The sequence below is a fragment of the Polypterus senegalus genome, chromosome 9, assembly GCF_016835505.1.
Source record: "Polypterus senegalus isolate Bchr_013 chromosome 9, ASM1683550v1, whole genome shotgun sequence".
Lineage (NCBI taxonomy): Eukaryota > Metazoa > Chordata > Cladistia > Polypteriformes > Polypteridae > Polypterus > Polypterus senegalus.
In genome coordinates, this window is record NC_053162.1 from 171,271,431 (window position 1) to 171,297,041 (window position 25,611).

The following is a 25,611-nucleotide window of genomic DNA, read 5'->3' on the forward strand; positions in this document are numbered from 1 at the left end:
GCGCTTAAGACTAGAGGTTTGGCCAACTTCAGCTTTGAACTTGGAAAGACATTACTTTGTTGGTCTTTTTTGAAACTCTGTTTTTCTCTTGTAGTTTTCAACAGTATATGGGCATTGCTTGCCCAGCTCTTTTCATTTGTTCTTTCTCTTTCTTACAGTACTCGTCTATTCATCCATTTTCTGATGCTTATCCAGGTCTGGGTCACAGGAACAACAGTCTAAGCAAAGATGCCCAGACATCCCTTTACTACGCCACCTCCTTCAACTCCAATAGGGGAAAACCGAAGTGTTCCCAGGCCAGCCAAAAGATATAATTTCTCCAGTGTGCCCTGGGTCTGCTCTAAGGTCTCTTCCCATGTTGGACATGCCCAAAACATCTCATCAGGGAGGTGTCCAGGAAGAATCTTAATCAGACCCCCGAACTGTGTCAAGTTACAGATCTGGGGAAGGCTAAAAAAAGAATCCTGCTGCATAAATGGCTCCCAGGAGCACAGTGACTTCCATCATACTTAAGTGGAAGATGTTTGTAACAACACTGACTCTTCCTAGAGCTGGACAAACTAAACAATCATAGGAGAAGGACCATATGGTAAAAAAGATGATCAAGAACATAATGGTCACTCTGGATGAGCGCCAGAGAAGCTGCACTCTGTTGCCAAAAGTATTGGGACGCCTGCCTTTACACACACATGAACTTTACTGACATCCCATTCTTAACACACAGGCTTTAATATGGAGTTAGCCCATCCTTTTCAGCTCTAACAGCTTCAACTCTTCTGGGAAGGCTTTCCACAAGGTGTAGGAGTGTTTATTGGAATTTGTGACCAGGAGAGCATTTGTGAGGTCAGGCACTGATGATGGACGAGAAGGCCTGGCTCACCCGCTCACAGTCTCCGCTCTAATTCATCCCAAAGTTGTTCTGTCGGGTTGAGGTCAGGGCTCTGTGCGGGCCACTCAAGTTCCTCCACACCAGACTCACTCATCCATTTCTTTATAGGCCTTGCTTTGTGCACTGGTGTGTGTGCAGTAATGGTGCTATCCCCTGGCACCCATACGGGATAAGGTTGCAATACAATACCCAAAATGTCTTCTTCGCACCAATGTGGAAATCTGAGCCAGGGCTTGCTGCCATCTAGCGTCCTGGGGGAGATAAAGCCCTGTATTAGCTGTCTCCCCCTGTCCTTCCATCCTGAGGGAGTCCTGGTCAGGTAAGGATGCCGGCCGTCTTTCATACATGATTTGACAGGATAAAAGGTCACACGGGGTATGATTCCCTAACCAACTACACGATTCCAAAACCATTCAAACCTTCTTGAAAATGTCTCTTGTTATTGAACTCTCTGCACTTCTTCTCTTCTTGGTTTAGGTTACTAATAGTTGTTCTCCTGGTATTGAAACTTGCTTTAGTTTTTTAGCTATGTCCTTGGCTTCCAGTCACACTCTGGGCATTGCACTACTTAACACTGGGCTTTATGACAGTGTGGCCTTTCCTCAGGAAAAGATACATGGAAACCATCCTGGACTTTACAAAAACATACCTAGAGGACTCTTAGACCGTGAGAAACAAGATTGCGTGGTCTGATGAAACCAATATTAGCGTCATGTCTGGAGGAAATGAAGCACTGCTTATCACTTGTGCAATACCATTTCAATTGTGAAGCATGGTGGTGGCAGCATCATACTGTGGAGGGACTGGGAAAGCACAACAGAGCAAAGTACATCTATATCCTTAATAACAACCTATTCCAGAGCACTTAGGATCTCAGACAAGCCAAAGGTTTACCTTCTAACAGGACAAAGCAAAGACAACAAAGGAGTAGCCCAGCCAAAGCATTGGCTTGAACCCAAATGAACATCTCTGGAGAGGTCTGTAAAACAGCTGTCCAAACTGACAGAGCTTAAAAAGATCTGCAGAGAGACAAATGGCAGAAAATCTCCAAATCCAGGTGTGTGAAGCAAACTCAAGATGACTCCACATTGGAATAGCTACCAAAGGAGCCTCAACAGCATACTGAGGAAAGGGTCTGAATACTTGTGTCAATGGGATATTTCAGCTTTTTATTTTTAATACATTTTCAAAAAATTCTAAAATCTCTTTTCATTTTGACATTCTGGGGTATTAAGAGTTGCTTGATGAGAGGAAAAACATGCTGCAAAATAACAAAATGTGAAAAACGTGAAGTTGTCCATGGACTTTTTAAATGGACTTAATTAAATAACATATAACATTAACATGAATAGGCTTTTAATTATAAACTTGGCTGCAGTGAAAATCTGAAGTTACTGCACCCCACCTGGAACTAAGCTTGAGACCCCGCATTAGAGCATAGCTGCATATCAGCAGCAAACACATCAAACATTCTTAATAATGTTTATTTTCTTTTTTTATTCAAACGTTCCCGTGACCTGGAATGATAGCTGGTTACGAATAAAAATGGCTATTTAGGTTTCAGAATCTTAAAAAGCAAGTCAGTAAAATCAAGGCAACAAACTATATAACCGTTATGCGCAGCATTTGTTTCCCAATTAAGAAACTGACTGGAGTAAAAACTTACAGCTATAGTGGCCTTCCAGTTTAAGACCAATTTAATAAAATTTAAAATAATACTTGTACTGCATAATGAAGATTTAATACAGCCCCAGCGCCCTCTGTTGGAACAACGATATTGGACGTCCCTTGTACGTACATTTAAAAATCCACCGCGGGTTACGCGGCAACGTTACACTGTAGCTAAGCGACGGATTGAATCCCTCCTCCTCGTGCTTCTCATTGGACAGTTCGAGCCAGACTGCCCAATGGAAGATAACGATTGGCCCAAGAATTCATCCACAGCTCCGCGTCGCACACAAAAACTTTGACAAGGGAAACTTTTGACCCGCAGCACAGTATTCGGTAAAGTATTCTTTTGTCTTTAACTCATGTTGGTTAGAAAAGCAAATTTCACAATAGGTTGTCGGGGCGACATGTCTTCTTTAAAATTGCCATCTGATTTGATTTTCTGGACGAGCTTTTTCCAGTTGTCCGACAGATTGATGGCAGAAAGCAAATCAGGGCAGGTTACCAGTCCATGGCAGAGAATACTCATTCAAATCCAACCGATTATAAAGTTTAAATCTTTAGACGTTGGAATACAGGTGAACATGGCGAGTACGAGCAAACGGCCAACAGTGGAGTCGCAGCTAGGGGTCGACGACGGGATGTGAGAAGACAACTCCAGTCGCGGGATCACCGCCTTTCATATATCTTGTTTAACCCTCAGTTGCAGGCGCAAGATATTATTATTTGTTAATTTGCTTGGATTTAATTTTGGGTAACCATGCACTACTAAAACTGTTAAGTCAAGAAGGTGAACTGCAGCATGTGCACCACCAATGGCCTGGATTAACAGTGAATAAGGTCTTAATAGCTTAATATTGAGGCGTCAATTGTAAACATTAACACGTGATATGTTGAGGGATTTAAACCCTGGAAACGGAGCTTCAAAACAGGACGCCCGTTGATTTACTACATAAAGTGATTAGACGCAGGCGTACTTCTGTGCTGAGCTAAAACTAAAACAAAGACAAGTAATTGGTTGTCACATTATGATAAAAAAAATGACACTATGCGATAATACGTAGAATATTATTATTTCTTATTTAGCTCACGCCTTTTTCTAAGGCGACTTACAATATTCGAGATACAATTCGGTACATTTTTTTTGGTTTTCCTGTTTGAGCACAGGTAGGTGAGGTGACTTGCTTAGGGCCACACACTGCCATGTCAGTAGTTGGAACTGAAGCAACAAATCTCAGGGTTTGAAGTCCAAAGCCTTAACCCCATTAGCGAACAGATTATATTTATTATGCTACCTTTAATAATAATAATACATTTTATTTATATAGCGCCTTTGCCATGCTCAACACACTTTACAAAAATTCAGAATGAACAACAGAGACTAGACTCAAGACTATATTTGCATAAAATGCTAAATAAAGATAAATAAATGAGATTTGAATTAGAATAAGAAAAAATAAACCACAATAAAATACCAAAATAGAAATACTACAAGAAAACCCTGAACGAATAACATTTATATTTTGTGAGAGCTCTTTCTATTCTTGTTTTAATCTCTTTCATGTCTTCATATTGTGACTTATTGAGATACAATCAGTTACATTTCTTTTTTGTTTTATTTCCAATTGGAGCACAAGCAGCTCAGGTGACTTGTTCAGGGTCACAGAGTGTCAGCAGCGGGATTATAAACCACAACTTCAGGGTTTGAAGTGCAGTGTCTTAACCGCTATGCCACACTGCCTGGCTTTGGACTTCACACCCTGAGGCTGTGGGTTCAAATCCTGCTACTGACACTGTGTGGCCATAAGCCATTCACTTGACCTGCCTGTGCTCGAAATGGAAAACCAAAAAAGAGAAAGTTATCTTGCATAAAATATAAATGTAAATATAATTTGTAATGCAAATCATTTTGATCACCTCAAGAGAAGGGTAAACTAAAAGAAGGGTCGGAATGCCATGACAAGTTAAATATCATCCTTAACAAATGTGTTTCAAGTTTAAAAAAAAATGAATTAAGTCGACTGATCTCATTAATTTATGGAGGTCGTCCCAATGTCTGGGTTCAGCAGAGTTGAAGGCTCTGTCACTCATAAGAGCATTGGGGCACAATGAGATTACCAGAATTGGTGGACCTTAGTAGGAGCTTAGTGTTGGAGGGGGTTACTGATATAGTCTAGTGCAGGGCCATGTTACGTTTTATAGGTTAGTAACAGAATTTAAGACACAGGGAGTCAGTGAAGGCAGAGCAGTATTGGTGTTCTGTATGCACTGTTGCAGGTCTGTGTAAGTATTCTTGCAGCAGAGTTTTAAACCAACTAGTGGTGTGATAAAAGAATCGGTAAGGGTGTCTGCCAGGAGGGAGTTGCAGTAGTCGATGCCGAATGTAATAAAAGCAGAGGCAAGTTTCTCAGAATCGAAAATGGAGAGGAATGAGTAAACACAGGATATTTTATGGAGGTAAAATTAAGAAAAATTCTTAATGTGATATACGTGGGCAGAATAAGAAATTGAAGAATCAAAAATGAGACCAAGATTCCTTGCAGAGGAAGAAGGTCTGATGATGTCCCATAAGAGTGACCCATTATTGCAGTCAGGGGTCACATGGTGTCAGAGTCTATGCCGGAAACACTGGCCGAATTACAGGTGTAGCTGCATTTACCTAAAATTACCAAAGTTCTGTAGCTTCAGTATGCTTCATGGGATTCTGGCAAAAAGCTTGATGTGTTGAAATGATTCCACAGACAAAGTATATCTCTCTATTATAAAAAAAAAAAATCCTGGGAAGGAGACTAGGGAGGTGAGACGTGATCTTCTCAGAAGACAATTTGACGTCCTGCGAGAGACACTTTAATGTCACATGAGACAAGGCAGTGAGACAACATTTAATACAAGTTCACGGATATCTAACCAAGCAGTTGTTGGAATGCTTTTGGCAGACAGACATCATGTGCTCCCAGCTTTTACAACAATGACAAGAACACACAGCTCGCCAGCAGCAGCAGTGGCAGGAAGCCAGCAGATGATCTGACTGCTTTTCCTTAGCGTGCTTCCAAACACCCATTCACAACACGAGCGTCAGAGACGCGAAGTGGTAAAAGGACAGCTACTGTACAGGCTTTGAAATGATCGACGCAAAGCATAACAAGCAGAAAACACAGCTCGCCAGCAGCAACAAGCCGGCAGATGATCAGACTACAACTCCTTAGCGTGCGTTCAGCCCTCCCTTCACAACGCGAGTGGCAGAGACACGAAGTGGCAAAAGGACAGCTGCTGTATGGGACTTTAAATGATCGACGTGCAGCACAACAAAAAGAACACGCAGCTCACCAGCAGCAGCAAGACAGCAGATGATCCAACGGCATCTCCTTAGCGTCCGTTCAGCTGCCCTCCCCTTCACAACACGAGCAGCGTTATACGTCCTCATTTTAAAAACTTTAGTAAAAAGTCAAAGTAAAACAGTTCACACAAAAATAGAGAAAAGATTGCTATTGCAAGAAAAGAAAAGTTCTTGTTTAAGAAAAATTCTGCTCAAAGCTTTTTAATTTCTTTAAGTTTGCTTATAGTTGAACCATTTCTAAATGTTCAGAAACCTGTATGCTTATCCCATTTTCCTGCTTTCAGACCATGTTAGCACTGGGACCTATTCTAAACTGAGCCTATACAGTTTAAACAAAAGAAGATTTAGAGGTGACATGATTGAAGTGTTTAAAATGATAAAGGGAATTAGTCCAGTGGATTGAGACAGTGACTTTAAAATGAGTTCATCAAGAACACGAGGACACAGTTGGAAACTGAAACATTAGGAAGTTTTTGTTACACAGAGAATTACAGACACTTGGAATAAGTGACCAAGTAGTGTGGTAAACAGTAAGACTTTAGGGACTTTCAAAACTCGACTTGATGTTGTTTCAGAAGACTTCAGAGAGCCTGATTATTGATTATTTTAAGATTTACAGTCCTTAATCGTTTCATTTTTTTAATAACCAGCCACCAAAAAATAATGACATACAACGTGAGACAATAGGTGACCAGCCTCCTTGATCCCATTTGTGTCCTTGACAAATATTTGAAAAAAAATAAGTGAACCTGTGAGGAACATTAATCTGCTCCATGCCTCAAAATGATTGGATGATGATCTCAGAAAAAAGGAAACTCAACAATTTTCGAAATGAAGAAAAGAACTAACAAGCCATTGAATGAAATTATTTGTTTCATTAATAGTAGGAAGTTTTTAATATTTAGGAAAAAGGTAGAAGCAAAAATCATGGCCTTCCAAGATTTTCATTTTGCTGGCTCACTGGTATCTCATTATTGTTTGGCTGCCAGTTAAGGGAAACAAGAAACAGTTAAGAGTTTGAATCTTAGGAAACAAATCATTTAAATTCAGGCAAAAGAAGTGTGTTAGATGAGCAGTGATAACTGGGTAAGAAAGTGGCTAGAACAAAACCTGCAGCCATTGCTGCCCTCCAGCATTGGAGCTTGACAGGCCTGCCTATTAAACAAAGTCGACAAGCCACCTCCACTGCCACTGGGGTGGTCTGTCGCTTTACTCGTTTGTGAGTTTTACCTCTCTGAACTGACTTATTCTTTTCACACAATTTTAGAAGCAAGCATGCCTCCCAAAAAGAAGGGGAAGGAGAAGTCCAAGGGCAAGAAGGAGAAGAAGAAGCCAGCAGATGGTAAGTGTGCTCCACAGTTCACTGCAGACTGTCAAGCACTCCTCATCCTCACCTACGACTTCTTGCTCAGGTTCAAAGCTGCAGTCTTTTGGACCTTAGCAGGAAACCTGGAATGTATGATTACCTTACCTTAGACCAGGGGTCCTCAATCCCAGTCCTGGAGAGCCGCAGTGGCTGCAGGTTTTTGTTCTGACCTGGTTGCTTAATTAGAAAGCAATTCTTGCCAATAAAGCACTAACAAGCTATGAAATTAAATTAACTCTGCTATGTCAGGTCATTCTCATATCCTAGATTTTCTTTCCCTTTCTATCATGCAAATGATTTGAAGGCTAAAATGGACGAGTAATTCTCAGTCCTTCACTTTTTTCTCTTCATTTTTCTTCCAAGTATTTAATTAAACCCAATAGTGCAGATAAATACACACAGGTGTAAATGTAAGTAAGCTAAATGGAGAAATGCTGCTGCTCTCTTGTCATTTGCATGTTATTGATAATAAGGAGCAATTCAAATAGCTGTTTAAGACAAAATTAAGCAATAAGGGCTCAAAATCACTAAAGTGAAGCAGAAGTGTTACTTTAGCAATAAGTGCTTTTTATTAAGCAACTGGGTTGGAGCAAAAACCTGCAGCCACTGCGGCTCTCCAGGACCGTGATTGAGGACCCCTGCCTTAGACTTTAGTTTCTCCTGACCCTAGTGGGACATCGGGCAGCAAATGATGACCATCGAGCTCTGTTACTGGTCAGTTGAGTTGCTTCGTCCTAAGTTACGCCATGAGCTTAGAGGTCTTGTTGTAATGTTGCTCTCTAAGTCTTCCTGTGACATCCCCACCGTCGCTGTCCTTCTGTAGACTGTTTAGCCCTGTTCAGTTTAGTATTTTCCTTATTTGTCACATGATCCAACCATGTGACCTTAAGGAGTCTTTAGAGACATTTTTGGTGGAATACTTCAAGTTTGAGAGCTGTTGTCACTGTCATGGACCATGCCTCACTGGCGTAAATTGCAGTGGTTAAATGATTGACTTGTACAATGTAATCTTCAAGTTTAGTGTTAATGTGTGTGATTTCTGAATGCTGTGCGTTTTCTGGAAAATGTCCACTGCTTTACCATGTCGCATCTGGACATCAGTGTCAATAGGCCTATCTCGTGCTATGCAGCTGCCCAGGTAGTTGAATTTGTCAACTTCCTCTAGAGGGGTTTGTTTCACAGCCACTGGATGGTAGTAGTAGTAGTAGTTTATTTATATAGCGCCCTTCACAGACAAGAGGTCACAGAGCGCTGAACAGCAAATACAGAATAAATACAAACAGTTGAAGGAAAAACATAAACAAAAGCAGTAAAAAAAATCAATAAATAAACAAACTGGAACTATTTAGCACTAATTAAAAGCTTGTTTAAAAGAAATGTTTTTAGTTGTTTTTTAAAAGAATCAACAGACTCGACTCCACGCAGACAACAAGGCAGGCTGTTCCATAATCTTGGTGCCACAGACTGAAAGGCACGATCCCCACGGGTTTTTAGCCGAGTGCGTGGGACAACTAAAAGGCCCTGTTGACCAGATCTTAGAGTCCGGCAAGCTGTATGGCGTTGGAGCAGGCTGGTTAGGTACTCAGGAGCCTGTCCATGCAAAGCTCTGAAAGTGAGTACCAAAATTTTAAAATGAATTCTATAAAACACTGGGAGCCAGTGCAGTGTGTACAGAATGGGAGTGATATGATCACTCCGGCTAGCACGAGTTAGGAGCCTGGCAGCTGCATTTTGAACTAACTGGAGGCGTGACAGAGAGGACTTGCTCAAACCTGTAAAGAGAGCATTACAGTAATCAAGCCGTGAAGAAATAACAGAATGAAAAAGCATCTCCAATTCTGATTTAGAAACAACATTTCTTAGTTTTGAAAGATTTCTTAAATGAAAGAAACACGAGCGGCTGACTGACCGTACATACTCATCAAGTGTCAGGGACTGGTCAAAAATAACCCCAAGGTTACGTAGACTCGACTTAATAACAGGAGAGACAGAAGATAATTTTAAACTGATCTCAGAATGAAGAACAGGAGGAGCAACAATTAGTACCTCAGTTTTTCCTGAATTCAACTGCAGGTAATTACTACTGAGCCAGTCGTTAACCTCAGACAGACAATCAACTAAAGTGACCAAAGTATTAATTTGGTTAGGCTTAAATGAAAAATAGAGCAGTATATCATCTGCATACAGATGATACGAGATGTCTTTGAAAGAGTTAAGAATCTGTGATAAGGGAAGAATATATAAAGAGAAAAGTACAGGTCCAAGAACCGATCCCTGTGGCACTCCACAGGAGGAGCGATCTTATTCAAAATATCAGTACAATGGTCATTAAAACATTTAACTGCTAACTCAACATTATCAATATTACTGCCGGCATCAGATGCCACAAATAAATCAGCAAACTGATTGATCACTGACTCATTAATAAAACGAGTACGCCTAGAGTTAACACAGGGTGACAGCTCTAAATTTGAAAACAAGTCAAACAAAACACACTTATGATCACTAAAGGTTACATTACAAATTGTAACATCATTCAAGCCAACTCCATAAGAAAAAACCAAATCCAATGTATGTCCCCCACTATGAGTAGGACCAACAACATGTTGAACAAAATTAAAAGAGTCGGTGATACACAGAAATTCAGAAGCCACACTACATAAAATATCATCCACATGGATGTTAAAGTCACCAAGCATTACTATTCTATCCATCTTAATAATGGTGGATAAAAAATCTTGAAAATCAGTAAGAAAAGGACTAATCGCACCAGGACGATAAATTAAAATACAATATATTGGGGTTACACGCCCAACTTTAACAATCTGAAGTTCAAAAGTCTTATATGAAATGGTAGGAATAAAATGACATACAAATAACTTCTTAAAAACCATGGCGATCCCACCTCCACGGCCAGTGTGCCGCGGTGTGCTAATGAAAGAGCAGTCCTCGGGACACAACTCTATCAGATTAGTAAAATCAGAATCACGCTGCCACGATGGGTACTTGCGTTGGTTCCTGTTCTCCTTATTTTGGTTTCGTCACCATTCAAACCCAAATCCAGTGGTGCAGCCTGGTTGACAAAGTTGCTAGTCATGGTTTGCAGCATCAGGTCATCCTCCACTACTAGCACAGCAATGTCATCGACAAAGTTGAGGTCAGTCAGCCGATCTTGCTCATCCCATTGGATACCAAATTTTGATTTCTCCATTGCTGTATTTAGTGTACAGTCCATAACAGTAACAAACAAGAAGGGTGAGAGGATGCAAGCTTGTTTTAGCTCCAGTCAATATTTTGAAGAATTGGTGTAGCCTGTGTGAGTTTTGATGCAGTAACTTGTGTGAATGTGTGATTACTTATCTCAAAATACAACATAACATCAGGCCCGTCGCGACAAGGCAGGCAAACCAAGCAATTGCTTGGGGCCCCGAGCTGGCCTGGGGCCCCAAGACAACGACTGGTTAAGAATAAAATGCAGCGACAAACTGTGTGAGCGCCCCATTGATAGTGAATGCAGTAAAGTGCAATGACACTGTTATCGGGATCCCCCTCAAGGGGACCCCGTCGCTAACAGCAGCCAGCCAACCACGCAATCTCTGCTGCCGGCAAAATACAAAACTTCCTCGGCAGTCATGAAGCGGAATTATGCTTCAGGAAGCCAAAAAAGAAAGAAGAGAAAGGAAGAGGAGGATAAGAAAAACAAGACAGTGGTAAGTGATAAATTACACACATAAAATAGCTCTACTTGTCTCGTACAAATGGTGCAATTTTGCAGCAGGTAGGCTAGCAGAAATATGTATGGCTATGCTGTGGTTCCTTTGCGTGTGTGCGTGCGAGCGTGCGTGTGGGGGGCCTCCATGTCCATTTTGCTTGGGGCCCCCAAATTCCTTCAAACGGCCCTGCATAACATGACATTCTCAAGCCTGCATACTCAAATGCAGCATTGTGGGAGGCCCAAACCTATACAAGCATCACTGGGCATAAGGCAAGAAACAGTCCTGGCAGAACACTAGGCCCAATCATGCACACACTCACACTGGGACCAATTTTGAATCATCAGTTAACCCTAATTTACATTTCTTTTGTTTTTTATTATTAATTTTATTACAATCCATACAAAGCAATCAAGTTTTTACAAAAAGAAAAATTGAGTTAAGAACAGATCGATCCCCACCCCTGAGAGAGAGAGAGCGCAAGCACATACCTAAATTAATACATTCTCTGTGCTTCATGAACTTATTTTAAAATGTTACTGATTAGATCCTGCCATGTTTTGAAAAACGTCTGTACGGATCCTCTAACTGAGTATTTGATTTTTTCCAATTTCAAATAATATAACACATCGGTTTCCCACTGACTTAAAAGAGGAGAGTTTGGGTTCTTCCAGTTTATCAGAATGAGTCTGCGTGCCAACAGTGTAGTAAATGCAATCACAATTTGTTTGTCCTTCTCCACTTTAAGCCCCTCTGGAAGAACCCCAAACACAGCTGTTAATGGGTTAGGAGGGATTGGGAGTCCAAGGCTGTCTGAAAGGTAAGTAAAAATTTTTGTCCAGAATAATGTTAATTTGGTGCAGGCCCAGAACATGTGACCCAGTGAGGCTGGAGCTTGGTTGCAACGTTCGCAGGTTGGATCATGTCCTGGAAACATTTTGGAGAGTTTTAGTCGAGACAGATGTGCTCGATAAATAATTTTAAGTTGTATTATTGTATGCTTTGTGCATATGCAGCTCGAGTGAATTCTCTGCATTGCTACTTTCCACTCCTTTTCTGATATATTAATTGAGAGATCTTTTTTCCCAGTGTCCTCTTGGATCTTTGAAAGGAAGGGATTGTAAAATGATTTTATATATTGTAGAGATGGAGTCTAATTCCTTGAGATTGAGCAATATTTTTTCCAGCATGGATGAGGGTGCAAGATGAGGAAAATCTGGAAGGTTCTGTTTAACAAAGTTCCTGATTTGAAGATAGTGAAAGAAATGTGTAGCTGGAATGTTAAATTTGGAATGTAATTGTTCATAGGATGCAAAGACGTTGTCTATATAAAGATCTCTAAGCAAGTTAATTCCCAATTTTTTCCAGATATTAAAAACTGCATATGTTTGTGAGGGTTGAAAGAGGTGGTTCTCTTGCAGGGGTGCCACAGATAGAAGCTTCTCCATCTTAAAATGCTTTCTACATTGGTTCCAGATTTTAAGTGAGTGGAGCACAATTGGGTTATTGGTGTATTGCTGATAACGTACAATACAAAGAAGTAACCCTAATTTACATTTCTTTGGGAACGTGTGAAGAAAACTGCAGAACACTACAGCAAAGCCCACAGAGATACGAAAAGAAAATGGAAACTCCACAGAGGCACTTAACCCCAGATGATTGATCTAAGAAGTGACAGCGCCAAGCCCTACATAAACACACTGTCCCTCTCTAAACATAATTTAATACACTTTCTAAACACATTTCCAAAAAACATTTCTTTGAACTCAGTTATGATAAAATAAGACCTTTTGGTCTCTGGCTTTATATCCTCTCCCTCACCATCCACTGACTCTATTCCCACTCCATTCATTAATATCAATGAATATAATGTATGAGTCACCCAGGAGCCCCTGTGACCCTTCTCAGTACAGACACCATCTACCAATATGTCACCGGCCACGTCCCAGTTCATATCCTAACCCAGCCAGTCTGAAATTCTTCCTCTACTTCAACTACTGATGTTTCGTCTGTGCTATCTTCTCCCATCAGAGAAATTAACTGCATGTGGCAGCTCATCTTCTTGTTCAACATTTTATTATTATTATTCAGACCCTTCACATTCTGCACACTTTATTGTGTAGTAGATTCAATTTCAAATGGATAAACTTGTCACTTTTGCCCAATAAAATACCCTCAATAACTCATAATAACAAAGTGAAAACATGTTTTTAGAAAAGTTTTGTGAATTTATTAAAAATCACAAACTGAAATCTCTACATCATAGAAGTATTCAGACTCTTAATTCAGTATTTTGTAGAAGCCACTTTGGCCGCATTACAGCTACAAGTCTTCTTTAGTAAGTCTCTACAAGCTTTGCTCACCTGGATTTGAGCAGTTTCTCTTATTCTTTCTGACAGATCCTGTCGGGCTCCATCAGACTGGATGGGAAGAGTTTAACCCTCGACAGATGTTCTATGGGGTTTAAGTCTGGGCTTTGGCTCGACCACTCAAGGACTGTCAGATATTTGTCCTGAAGCCACTCCAGCATTGTGCTTGGCTGTATGTATGCCCTGGATCATTGTTGTGCTGAATGATGAACTCTCATCCTATTCTGAGGCTGAGCAGATTTTTCTTCAAGGACCTCTCTGTATTCATTCTTCCTTCAGTTCTGATCAGTCTCCCTGCCCCTGCACACCCATAGCATGATGCTGTCACCACCATGCTCCACTGTAGGGATTGTATTGGACTGGTGATTAGCAGTGCCTGATTTGCCCCAGACATACTGCTTGGAATTCTACTCAGAGCATTCACTTTTTGTCTCAACAGACCAGATAATCTTTCTCTTCAAGTTCTCAAGAGTCCTTTAAACTGTCATATGCTGATAACTCATGACTGGATTTCATCTAGCACCTCTACTTTATTGATGCAGTGCTGCTGAAATGGTCTAAACGGCTCTCCTATCTTGTCAGAGGACTTCTGAAGTTCTGTTAGAATGACCATTGGGCTCTTGTCCCTGACCATGGAACCCCTCTGGCCCAGTTACTCAATTTGGCTGGAAGGCTAACACTAGGAACAATCACGGTGGTTCCAAACATTTTCCATTTCACAACTATTGAGGCCATCGTGCTCCTGGAAACACGTAAAGGTATAGAAGTAGTTTTAACCCCTTGCCCTGATGTTTGCCTCACCACAGTTTGAATGTGGAGATCTTGTGAGAGTTCTTTGGACTGCATGGCTTGGTTTTTGTCCAGACATACAGTGGGAATTGTGGACCTTCTATATGCAGGTACGCATGTGACTTTCAAAGAGATGTCCGACCAATTCATTTGGCCACTGGTGGACTCATCTCAAGTTCTCGGCACATCTCAAGGAGAATTAAAGCAAACAGGAGGTACCTGAGCACAATCCAAAGTGCTATGAATGAGAGACCATTCAGTTTATGATTTTTAATACATTTGGAAAAACTTTACTGAGCATGTATTGTCACTTTTTCATAATGGGTTACTGAGATTAGACAGATTAAGAAAATATTGCATATTTATCCACTTAATACAAATTTTGATACTTTTTTTTTCTCGTTATTCTATTACTTTCTAAATTCTGTATTTATCTGTTCATGTGTTCTATGCAGAAAATATTTGTATGCAATGTTACATACATGTATACACTGTTCTGTTTGTGACTCTGGGAAGCACCTTGAGCATGAGAAAGGCACTATATAAATAAAATGTAGACTTAATAATAAAAAAAGAAAACAGCAGATAAAGCGTGCAGTAAATGAAGGGGTCTGAAAACTTTAACTCACTATAGGCATGGGGTTTCTCACCAGTTCAGTCGCTGCCACCCTGTATTATCACTGCCACTTCATCAAGTCCCTATGACAACACATTTGATTCCTGCTATTTCCATAAACCCCCTTCTGTTTCAAGTATCCATCCATCCATTATCCAACCCGCTATATCCTAACTACAGGGTCACAGGGGTCTGCTGGAGCCAATCCCAGCCAACACAGGGCGCAAGACAGGAAACAAACCCTGGGCAGGGCGCCAGCCCACCATAGTCTGTTTCAACTAGTGACTCAAAAATGTGTTTAAGCATCCAGTCCCTTCCAACACAGATTCCTAGTGTATCCCTGAATCTCTTTCAGTTTCATTCTGTCTCGCTTCATTCATTCATTCAACAAATGTGTCATTTCTAATGGTGTCCCTGACCCTTTCCCAGTTTCTCCTTTATATCCCATAGTGTTCCTATATGAAAGTGTGCAGTGTAGCCGCGTCTTGAAATCGAGCTGCTACTGTGTTGGTAAGGTAGGATCAGAAGGAGTCAAATGTGTACAAAAAGAAATTTCTCAGTCCAACAAAAAGTTTGTTTTAAAAGGGTTTAGTGAAAATTCAAAGCAAAACAGTTTATGCAAAAATAGAGAAAAAAAGTTATTATACACACAGAATTAAAGGCAAAAGGGAACATTTTTCTTCTACAAACTTAAAGCGTTTTCTTGTTAAACTTCAGTTGCTTTCTATACTTAATGGCGGTGTTATTTCACTATGGCAAACTTATCTGAGCTTTACTTAATATATTCAGTACCTTCTGTATGTACGGCGCAGCACGTTGAATACGGCATCGTCTGAAACTGTTTGCCCTCCATGCCTCCCCGACTGTAGGCAGATCATAAACTGGGACTAATCTGTAGTCAGAAGGACAGAAATAGTTAGAATATTCCATTTCAGTTCAGCTTATGGGGGTTTTACTAGAACCTTCCAAAGGCTATGCACTAATATAGAGGCAAACATTTAAACATTAACTATGAAAACACTTCTAGCAATTTAACATATTCTAAGTATATAACAAATGGCTATTACATCCAACTTATGTTTTTGTAGTCTATGTAGAAACCTTTGCTTGCACCTGTGCTTATTTTATTGATTCCTTTTTTATTTTTCTGAACTAACAACAGGGAATAGCCTGGAGGAGAAATACAGACGCAGCACCCTTGATGTTGAAGTCCTGAAGGACCACCTTGGTAAGCGGATTCACTACTGTGGAAATGCCACATTTGCACACAGCCTGGTCATAATTGACCTATTGAATTCTGGTCAATGTCTCTGACTTCTTGGATGGGATGTCCTTCGTCACCAGCTTCTCTTCTTCTCTTCTTCCACTTTACATCTTCCTCTTCTGTAAATGACTCCAACCATCTACAAGATGTTGCTGAGCAGGGTAACTGAGTTGTGTCCCATGTCTCTCCATCTGTCCAGCCCTGCGTCGGGATATTGCAAGGCAAGCACAGGCGTGCAGTCATGAGCTGAAGACAAGGCTGAGTTCACTGGAGCAGACGCTGAGTGAGGAGCAGGATGACAAGAAAGCTATCAGTGCAGGTGGGTAGCAGTATGCAGTGAAAGGAGGTCCTGCCTTTGTTGTCCCAATGTGTGACCTTCTCTGTGTTTCACTGCAGACCTGACCAGACAGTACAAAACGATGCAGACAGAAATGGGGGTCAAAGTTCACCAGCTGGAAATTGAAGTCAGCCGACTACGTCAGCAGCTCGGTAGGTTCACACCACTTTGTGGCATGGGGTGCTCTTCTCTCTCGATATGTTGAAGTACACTTACAATCATGTGAATTAGATAAACATTTACTACTGTGATAATAGTAACTGTTGACCAAGGTTGAATAGGGGTGCTTTCTAACATGACTAGTGGCCAAGTTCCTTTCTACAAATCCTAGAGTGATGCTGTGGTTTTCTCCTCATAGCTGTGTGCCAAGAATCTCTGCAAAATGAGCGGGAGGAGCGAGAACGCATCACCCAGGAAAAGGATGCTACCATTGCTGAACTTCAAGGAAAGATAGACAACATGGAGACGGAATATGAGAAGATCCTTCACGTGAGTGGTTGGCCAGACCCAGACTAGATGACGTGCAACTGTTACTAGACAGACAGAACTTTGCATTCAGGGACCTAGTTAACATTGTAGGATTTTTAGGAGTGTATGAATGTGTGGCAACCTCAATGAGACCAACACATGTTGTGACCTCTTGCCTTGCAGGACAGTCTAGACAATCTTCTGTCACGTCTTGCAGATACCAAGATGAACTGGGTAAAAGTGAGCACAGCCTTGCATTTGGAGTACAAACACAAGCTGGCTGGCTTTGGGCTCAACCCCTTGGATATCTGAGGAACACCTGGCTTGTAGTATTCAAGAGGAACCACCAGATGTCACCCCTGCTTACAAGAGAATTAAAAAGAATATGGAAGGCACTGAGAGAGGAGGAGCCCACGTGGTGCAGATTGGGCAGGCTAAAGAGGAAACAGCCTGTCACACACACATTTGCTGATGTCACAAATTCTTCTTGGTTTTATTTACGTGGATGTCCTAGATAATGTGGTGACACAACAGACAGCAATGCTTCCTCATGGTGTTTAGCTTTCCTCTAAAACCTTCATTGCCATAATTTGCACTTCATAATGGGCCACCCAGGTCAGGACTGCTGCACTGAAGGCTAATCAAGTACCCACACTCTCTGCTTACGCAGCCACACTCTTGTAACCTGGGCAGAATGTGTCGGTATATACAGGGGTGGGAAAAAGTAGGTTTGCCATAGTTCATATGGAAAAAGACATGCAGGTTATGATTGCTACTACACTAAAACACACTATAATAATAACAATAAGACAGATAATACAATAATAAATTATAATACAAGAATAAACTGTTCAATGTACTCACAACTGTAAACTTACTTTTGCCCACCCCTGCGTATATCTTCTTCTATAATACGCTACCGTGGCTGTTCATTTGTCTGTCCAGAATTTTAAATCACCTGTAGCTCGTAATTCTTTTGAACTATTGACCTGAAATTTGGTACACATACACTACGTGACGTCTACTATCCACTTTTGGTGTGATGATTGACCTCCAAGGTTATTCGTCTTTTTATTTTATTTTATTATAGAATCAACTCTCGGCAGCGACCAGCAGGGCAGCCGTGTGGCGAATGCGTACAAGCGTTGTTCTCATTCCCCACACTTCCCCTACCTCTTCATATCTTAAATCATTCTTGAGGCACATTGAAGACTTAAGTGCCATGTGAAAAATTAGAAAACGTACAAAGTAATTGCAACACAAAAACTGACTTAATCAGTTTTAATGCGAAAAGATGCCGACGAAAGAAAAGAAGAAGCGGGCCGCTAGGGTGGAGAAAAAGATCTGCTCAGAAAGTGGCAAGAGCATCAACCTCTGAGCAAACGCATGCTAAACACAGACAGAGAAAGAGGATGGAAACTACGAATGCTCAATATATATGTGTATATATATATATATGTGTGTGTGTATATATATATATATGTGTATATATATATATATACATATATATATATATGTATATATATATATATATATGTGTATATATATATATATATATATATATATATATATATATATATATATATATATATACACACACACATATATATATATATATATATACATATATATATAGAGTGACAGATAGGGGGCGCTATCATTCCCTTGAACACCTGTCCAAGACTCCAAACGCCAGATAAAAGTCCAAATGTTGACTTTATTTAAATGCCACAGCGCACAAAGCACCCTCTCCTCCACTATACTCATCCAAATAACAACAATAATAATAATAAACAATCCTCCACTCCCACACGCGTTGCCACCCTTCCACCCAGCTCAGCTCCCCATCTGGGAGATCCCACAGTCCTTTTATACTCCCTGACCCGGAAGTGTTCCCAATCCCCAGTCCATCTGATTCTTTATCACTTCCGGGTCAGGTACAAGTCCTTCTCTTCACCCCGGAAGTACGTCACTTCTGCCGTCGCTCTTCCTATGACGCACTTCCGGGTTATAGGGCACATATGACTCTTTGCCCCTCCCTGCAGCTCCCTCTTGCAGCCCCTGTGGTATCCAGCAGGGCTGTGGATAAAAACTCCATTGTTTATGATTCCCTGCTGGTCTTCGGGGCACCTCCATACTGCAGGGAGGGCTCCATCTGGCAGCCTGGGGGTATTGGGCGAGATGACAAGCTGGCCATATACCACTATATATATATATATATATATATATATATATATATATATATATATATATATATATAAAGTATAAATACACACACACACTAGCAGGAATGCCCGGCTGTCACTCGGTTTGGAAAAAAGTGAAACAATTTCCATTTATTATTTAGCAATTAATTTATTATTTGAATATTGTTCAGAAGTCAAACTGCCATTATTAACGAATAATAGATTATAGTAGCTACAAATCATTTAAAGTGCCTTATGATACTCAGTGTGTTTCATTTTGCTGTTAGGAGCAGGAATGCATACATTCCTTCCTGATCCCACTCTGCAACAGGTGATGTATAGCTAGCTGGCCGTGTGAAAAGCACAGTTCTTTGAGGTAAACTCCAGTAACTTTAAGTGATTGTCCTCGTGCTTTATTTATGGATATCGTAAATACAAAACATACTTGAAACTGAATTTGCTTGAATTTGAAAGGGAGTTCACTGGAAATCCTAGATATACTGCAATATAAACTTCCCCGCCATTTCCGATTCCGGTTAAAATAGTAGCCTCCATTATATGTGGATGACGTGACAGTGTTGCCACATTTCTCATGACTTTTATATATTTTTTTCTTTCAGAATTAAATTAGAATTTACTGTTTTAGGGTTTTCCTTAAATTTTCGAATCATGTTCATGCATTTAAATTTTTTTTTATTAATCACCAAAACTGTACATTTGGGATCTTTACTCTTCTTCTCACTTGGTGCTAGCATTGTGATGAACATTGGGACAGACAAACTTTCTGGCTTAGTTATTTGATATGCCCACACACACACACAAAATGTATACAAGATTGTCAGTATGTGGGCTGCACTCCACCTTTGCTCCCTTCATCAGGTAGCTTCATCGTGATCAATAAATTTTCCTACACAAAGACTCAAAAGGGTGGTGCCAGGTGCAAAATGCACTTTAACAGACTGGTCATGCCAAGAGACCAGGCTTTATCCTGGCATACATATTTAGGGAAGGAGAGAAAATAATAAAAAATATTGTGCCATCCTTGACCAGCGAGATACAGTATGTTTTCCCACGTGCAATGCATTTCCATTTCTATCCAGTTTCATTTCAGAGTTTTTGGAATTTATTGATTCTACAGTAAATAAATGGAAATTAAAGCATAAAGGTGATTCTGTTTGAAATGTTTTTGTTTGACTTCAAAGGAATTTATTAAGTCTTGGGTTGGTGGGGAGTGTTTGACGTTAAGATGCCTCACTAATCTAAATACCAGACATTCCATAAATAAGTGAAGAGCCACCAGTTAAACCAGAGAGTCAGCAAAGCAGACTGGTACATACAACAAGTAACATGACACTGGAACTAGTCCCAAGTCCCTCAGGTGCCAGCCTAAACTGAATTAGCCTTTTCTCCTAGGCCAGATGAGCACATACTGATTTCTTAGGGAAACAAAAGTGAAAAAACAGGGCAGGGTTAGAATTGGCATACTACCCGAACAGATAATAAGTACAATTTATATATGGAACAGTTTCATGTTTGTATCACTTTATTATTTACATTTCATTTACAAGAGTGGGTGGCACAGTGGTAAGTACTGCTGGTGGCCATGTTTCATGTCCAGGATTCTCCTGGCGTGGAGTTTGCCTGTTCAACATGTGTCTGGGTGGGTTTCCCCTGGGTGCTCTAGTTTTCTTCCACAGTCCAAAGATGTGCAGGTTAGGTGGATTCTCAATCTTAAATTGGCCCTTGTGTGTCCTTCCTGTGATGGACTGGCACCCTGTAAAAGGACTGTTTCTGCCTTGTGCACTGTGCTTGCTAGGATAGGCTCAGGTCCCTCACAGCCTTACTCAAGATAAAGTGGGTTTAAAAAATGGATGGATGGATTTACAAGAGCAAAAACGTTTGACATTTAAAGCATCTTGATACAACTCTAGGCTGTATAGTTTAGTCAGCACTTCTGCATCCACACCCTAAAGACCAAGGCTGGAAAAACAGCCCAGTCACTGTGTGCATGGGGGCTTGGTCTTCCTGTCTTTTCTGCAAAGTTTTTATTTCGATGCACCATCAGTTTCCAACATCTCCCACATTTGGCTGCTAACACTAAACACAGTATCAGTAAGAGTACCCTGCAATATACTGGCATCCCGACCAGGGTTAGTTCCTAACTTATAAACAAACTAACAATAAACTAACTTATAAAACTAATGACAGGACAGGTTGTACTCTTAGCAGAATTAAGATGGAAATAACAGGGCCAAAAAAAGATGATATATATATATTACACACACACAGTGTATATATATATATATATATATATATATATATATATATATATATATATATATATATACAGTATATATATACAGTATATATTTTATAGATACATAGTTTGATAGTATTTTATTTGTTCCAGGGGAGAATGTAGCATTTTACAAAAGCTCAATAAATATTATAATAAAAACCATAACAACAGCTTCTCTAAAATACACACAAGAATTACTAAAAAGAAAGAAAACTTCTGACTTGGATAAAAATAAAATGAGTGGCCACAGTCTCTGTAAAGAATTATAAAGGCATACTGCTGTAGCTTTAAAGAAGTTTCAATAGCATTTCTTTATGCACTTCCTCTGAATAATTTGTTGGCTAAAACTCCTCTATGCTAGTGTGCAGGAGAGAGGATGTGCAGCATTATTCATAATGGCACTCAGTTTTGTTATCCATATATATCAGTGATGTGAAAAACTATTTGCCCCCTTCCTGATTTCTTATTCTTAATGTTTCTGATCATCAAACACATTTAACCATTAGTCAAATATAACTCAAGAAAACACAAAATGCAGTTTTTAAATGATGGTTTTTATTATTTAGGGAGGAAAAAAATCCAAACCTACATGGCCCTGTGTGAAAAAGTAATTGCCCCCTTGTTAAAAATAACCTAACTGTGGTGTATCACACCTGAGTTCAATTTCCGTAGCCACCCCCAGGCCTGATTACTGCCACACCTGTTTCAATCAAGAAATCACTTAAATAGGAGCTGCCTGACACAGAGAAGTAGACCAAAAGCACCTCAAAAGCTAGACATCATGCCAAGATCCAAAGAAATTCAGGAACAAATGAGAACAGAAGTAATTGAGATCTATCAGTCTGGTAAAGGTTATAAAGCCATTTCTAAAGCTTTGGGACTCCAGCGAACCACAGTGAGAGCCATTATCCACAAATGGCAAAAACATGGAACAGTGGTGAACCTTCCCAGGAGTGGCGGCCGACCAAAATTACCCCAAGAGCGCAGAGACGACTCATCCGAGAGGTCACAAAAGACCCCAGGACAACGTCTAAAGAACTGCAGGCCTCACTTGCCTCAATTAAGGTCAGTGTTCTCGACTCCACCATAAGAAAGAGACTGGGCAAAAACGGCCTGCATGGCAGATTTCCAAGACGCAAACCACTGTCAAGCAAAAAGAACATTAGGGCTCGTCTCAATTTTGCTAAGAAACATCTCAATGATTGCCAAGACTTTTGGGAAAATACCTTGTGGACTGATGAGACAAAAGTTGAACTTTTGGAAGGCAAATGTCCCGTTACATCTGGCGTAAAAGGAACACAGCATTTCAGAAAAGAACATCATACCAACAGTAAAATATGGTGGTGGTAGTGTGATGGTCTGGGGTTGTTTTGCTGCTTCAGGACCTGGAAGGCTTGCTGTGATAGATGGAACCATGAATTCTACTGTCTACCAAAAATCCTGAAGGAGAATGTCCGCCATCTGTTCGTCAACTCAAGCTGAAGCGATCTTGGGTGCTGCAACAGGACAATGACCCAAAACACACCAGCAAATCCACCTCTGAATGGCTGAAGAAAAACAAAATGAAGACTTTGGAGTGGCCTAGTCAAAGTCCTGACCTGAATCCAATTGAGATGCTATGGCATGACCTTAAAAAGGCGGTTCATGCTAGAAAACCCTCAAATAAAGCTGAATTACAACAATTCTGCAAAGATGAGTGGGCCAAAATTCCTCCAGAGCGCTGTAAAAGACTCATTGCAAGTTATCGCAAACGCTTGATTGCAGTTATTGCTGCTAAGGGTGGCCCAACCAGTTATTAGGTTCAGGGGCAATTACTTTTCACACAGGGCCATGTAGGTTTGGATTTTTTTCTCCCTAAATAATAAAAACCATCATTTAAAAACTGCATTTTGTGTTTACTTGTGTTATATTTGACTAATGGTTAAATGTGTTTGATGATCAGAAACATTTTGTGTGACAAACATGCAAAAGAATAAGAAACCAGGAAGGGGGCAAATAGTTTTTCACATCACTGTATATCAATGGTCTCCAGCTCTGATCCTGGACAGCTGCAGTGGCTGCAGGTTTTCTATGGAGTGACAACTATCTTACTTCATAGTTTTCTTTCCCACCACTTTTCTTAATTAATAACCAGTTTTTGCTGTTAACTTATTTTCCCTTCAGTTTAATTGATTTGCTTTTTTAAAAACAATACAGAGGACTGAATCTTTGTTTTTTTTTCTTCTTTTCTTTAAATGGCACTTAAACAACATTGAGATGTAAACTGAGCCAACAGATGACCAGCCAAGTCAGGGCCTCAAACTCCAATGAACTTCACTCCAACCAGTTTCTTAATTAGAAGCCAATTCTTTTCATTAATTAAACCCATTATTTAATTCCATGGTTTGTTCGTGCTCTCACTCTGCCACAACATACATTTTCAAAATTGTTGACTTTGTTTTTCATATGCGCTCCATCATTTGTGGATCTGAGCAGATGCATATTACTGACACATTCACCTTTTTTATTCTCAGATACTGTATGATGGATGCTGTTTAGCTGGTCATATGTTGGCTTGTTTTGAATTTCTTTAGTGCCTGGTGGCAAATGTAATGAAAAAAGACGCAATTAAGGGGTCTTAGTCTTAGTAAGCCAATTAAAACTGAAACAAAAAAGTAATTAAGACTAATTAGAAAGTGGTTAGAATGAAAACCTATGGTAACATTAGCCCTCTAGTCTCACGGGGCTAGACATGATTCTTGAATTATAATACTGTACATATCTGGAGACAACTTGTTAAAAAGTATGTGATAAAGAGCTGTAAAATCTGCCATTGAAAAGGATGGAAATAAAAGACAAAGAGTAGGACAGTTCTGTACAGGCTTTGAAATGTTCGAAGCGCTGCGCAAGATGCAGATCACGAGGCACAGCAGCAGCAGCAAGCCAGCATCTGATTGAGTAAAGAGGAGCTAAAAAACTGTATTTGTTTCCCATTGTATCAGTGTTTAAGAGGGGTTTTCAGAGGAGAGACCGCGTCTCCTTGGGGTATGTTGAGCCCCCCTCTTCACAACGTGAGTGGCAGAGACACGAAGTGGCTGGCGTGTAGCGCAAGCCGGGGGGAGGTTGGCAAGCAAAGCGAGCAGGGGGCGAACCCCGTAGTATCACTATATAGCAAAGCAACAGCAAATGGAATTTAGGTAGTGTCACACATGTGCGAGTCGGAGGCAGCTAAAGGGTCTGAGTAATTGTAATAAAACATCCGACCAGGGGGCGGCAGAGTGCGCGGACTATCTTTCCCAGTTCCCTACAGACATTTCCCAGGAAATCCTGCAAGGTTCCGGAGCCTCAGAAAACATCACTTCCGAAGCCGGCCCCTTTGCTGACGCTACTCCGGCCGACCCTTTGCTGACGTCACGTCTGGTTCCGGCCCTTTAGATGACATCATTTCCTCTACAGGCCTTTAAAGCCTCCATCTTGGGCTATTTTAATCAGTTCTGTTGTCGACTCTGTTCTATGCACATTGTGCTTAAAAAACTTAAACTTTTGCAGCTGGGAAAAAAAATATACGGGTGGCTGCCCCAAATCTTGATGATGTCTTTATTGTATAATTATCATAGTAGGCATTGTGGTCTATAGATCTACCATGTGTTAAAATGCTGTTGTAATATTCTGGCGTGGCATGTTTGTATTTCCAATTAGACAATAATCACAATTTCCTTTAGGTATTTGTTTAGCTGTGCTGTCAGAAGATGAATGCTGTGCAGTCTTGTCTGTGGTTCAGTGTCATCAGGCACATTTATTGATTTGTGTGTTTTGATAATATCATCTGTACTTGCTCTGGCACTTCTTAATCAAAGTCCTTTTCATCTCCTTTTGACAGGGTGTGAGACGCCTTTTACTTGGAATGCATATTTTATAAAATATTTTAAGTAAAAGCTTCCAAATTGTTACATTTTTTTTTTACTCTAGCACTATTGTTGCACCTGAAGAACAGAGCGCACACACAGCACCTGCACCAAAGTACTGCTCACCTATACCTCAAATCCATTGAGGTTCTCAAATGCCAATGAATAATCTGATTTCTCTTGCAACAGGTTATGTTAATTTTTAACACATACAGTGTGCTCTCCACACACATGACAAAGATGTATGTGTTTAACTGGGATCTTTTTAGCTATAGACAATTCGTCAGAATCAGAAGCTTGCTCTCTGTCGGACCAGTTAAACATGAGCACCATTGCTCTTTGCAGTTCAAAATCACTACTGCTACTTTGAGTGCTACCTTCCTGAAGTGTTGGATTGGTTTAAAAATGTGACACTCAGTGAGCTGT

At 40.4% G+C, this 25,611-nt stretch overlaps 1 protein-coding gene across 2 annotated transcripts; it reads left to right on the plus strand.

Annotated features, from left to right (window-relative positions):
* The first annotated feature begins 1,199 nt into the window (after positions 1-1,199).
* Positions 1,200-17,599, plus strand: ccdc153 (coiled-coil domain containing 153). Of its 2 annotated transcripts, none has more exons than XM_039764230.1 (7): positions 1,200-1,208; positions 7,162-7,236; positions 15,910-15,975; positions 16,211-16,330; positions 16,408-16,500; positions 16,707-16,837; positions 17,000-17,599. In XM_039764230.1, the coding sequence occupies exons 2-7, from the start codon at positions 7,170-7,172 to the stop codon at positions 17,126-17,128; spliced, it is 606 nt and encodes a 201-aa protein (XP_039620164.1). In that variant the 5' UTR covers positions 1,200-1,208; positions 7,162-7,169; the 3' UTR covers positions 17,129-17,599. The 2 variants fall into 2 exon arrangements, with proteins under 2 accessions (XP_039620164.1, XP_039620163.1); XM_039764229.1 differs by lacking the exon at positions 1,200-1,208 and adding an exon at positions 2,842-2,893.
* The last annotated feature ends 8,012 nt before the right edge of the window (positions 17,600-25,611 follow it).

What these genes read in the sequence shown, in the direction of transcription:
- ccdc153 (XM_039764230.1), top strand. Translation starts at nt 7,170, where the DNA reads ATGCCTCCCAAAAAGAAGGGGAAGGAGAAGTCCAAGGGCAAGAAGGAG. An exon ending in GAAGAAGAAGCCAGCAGATG is followed by an intron (nt 7,237 to 15,909) that starts GTAAGTGTGCTC and finishes AACTAACAACAG; the next exon opens with GGAATAGCCTGGAGGAGAAA. An exon ending in AGTCCTGAAGGACCACCTTG is followed by an intron (nt 15,976 to 16,210) that starts GTAAGCGGATTC and finishes CCATCTGTCCAG; the next exon opens with CCCTGCGTCGGGATATTGCA.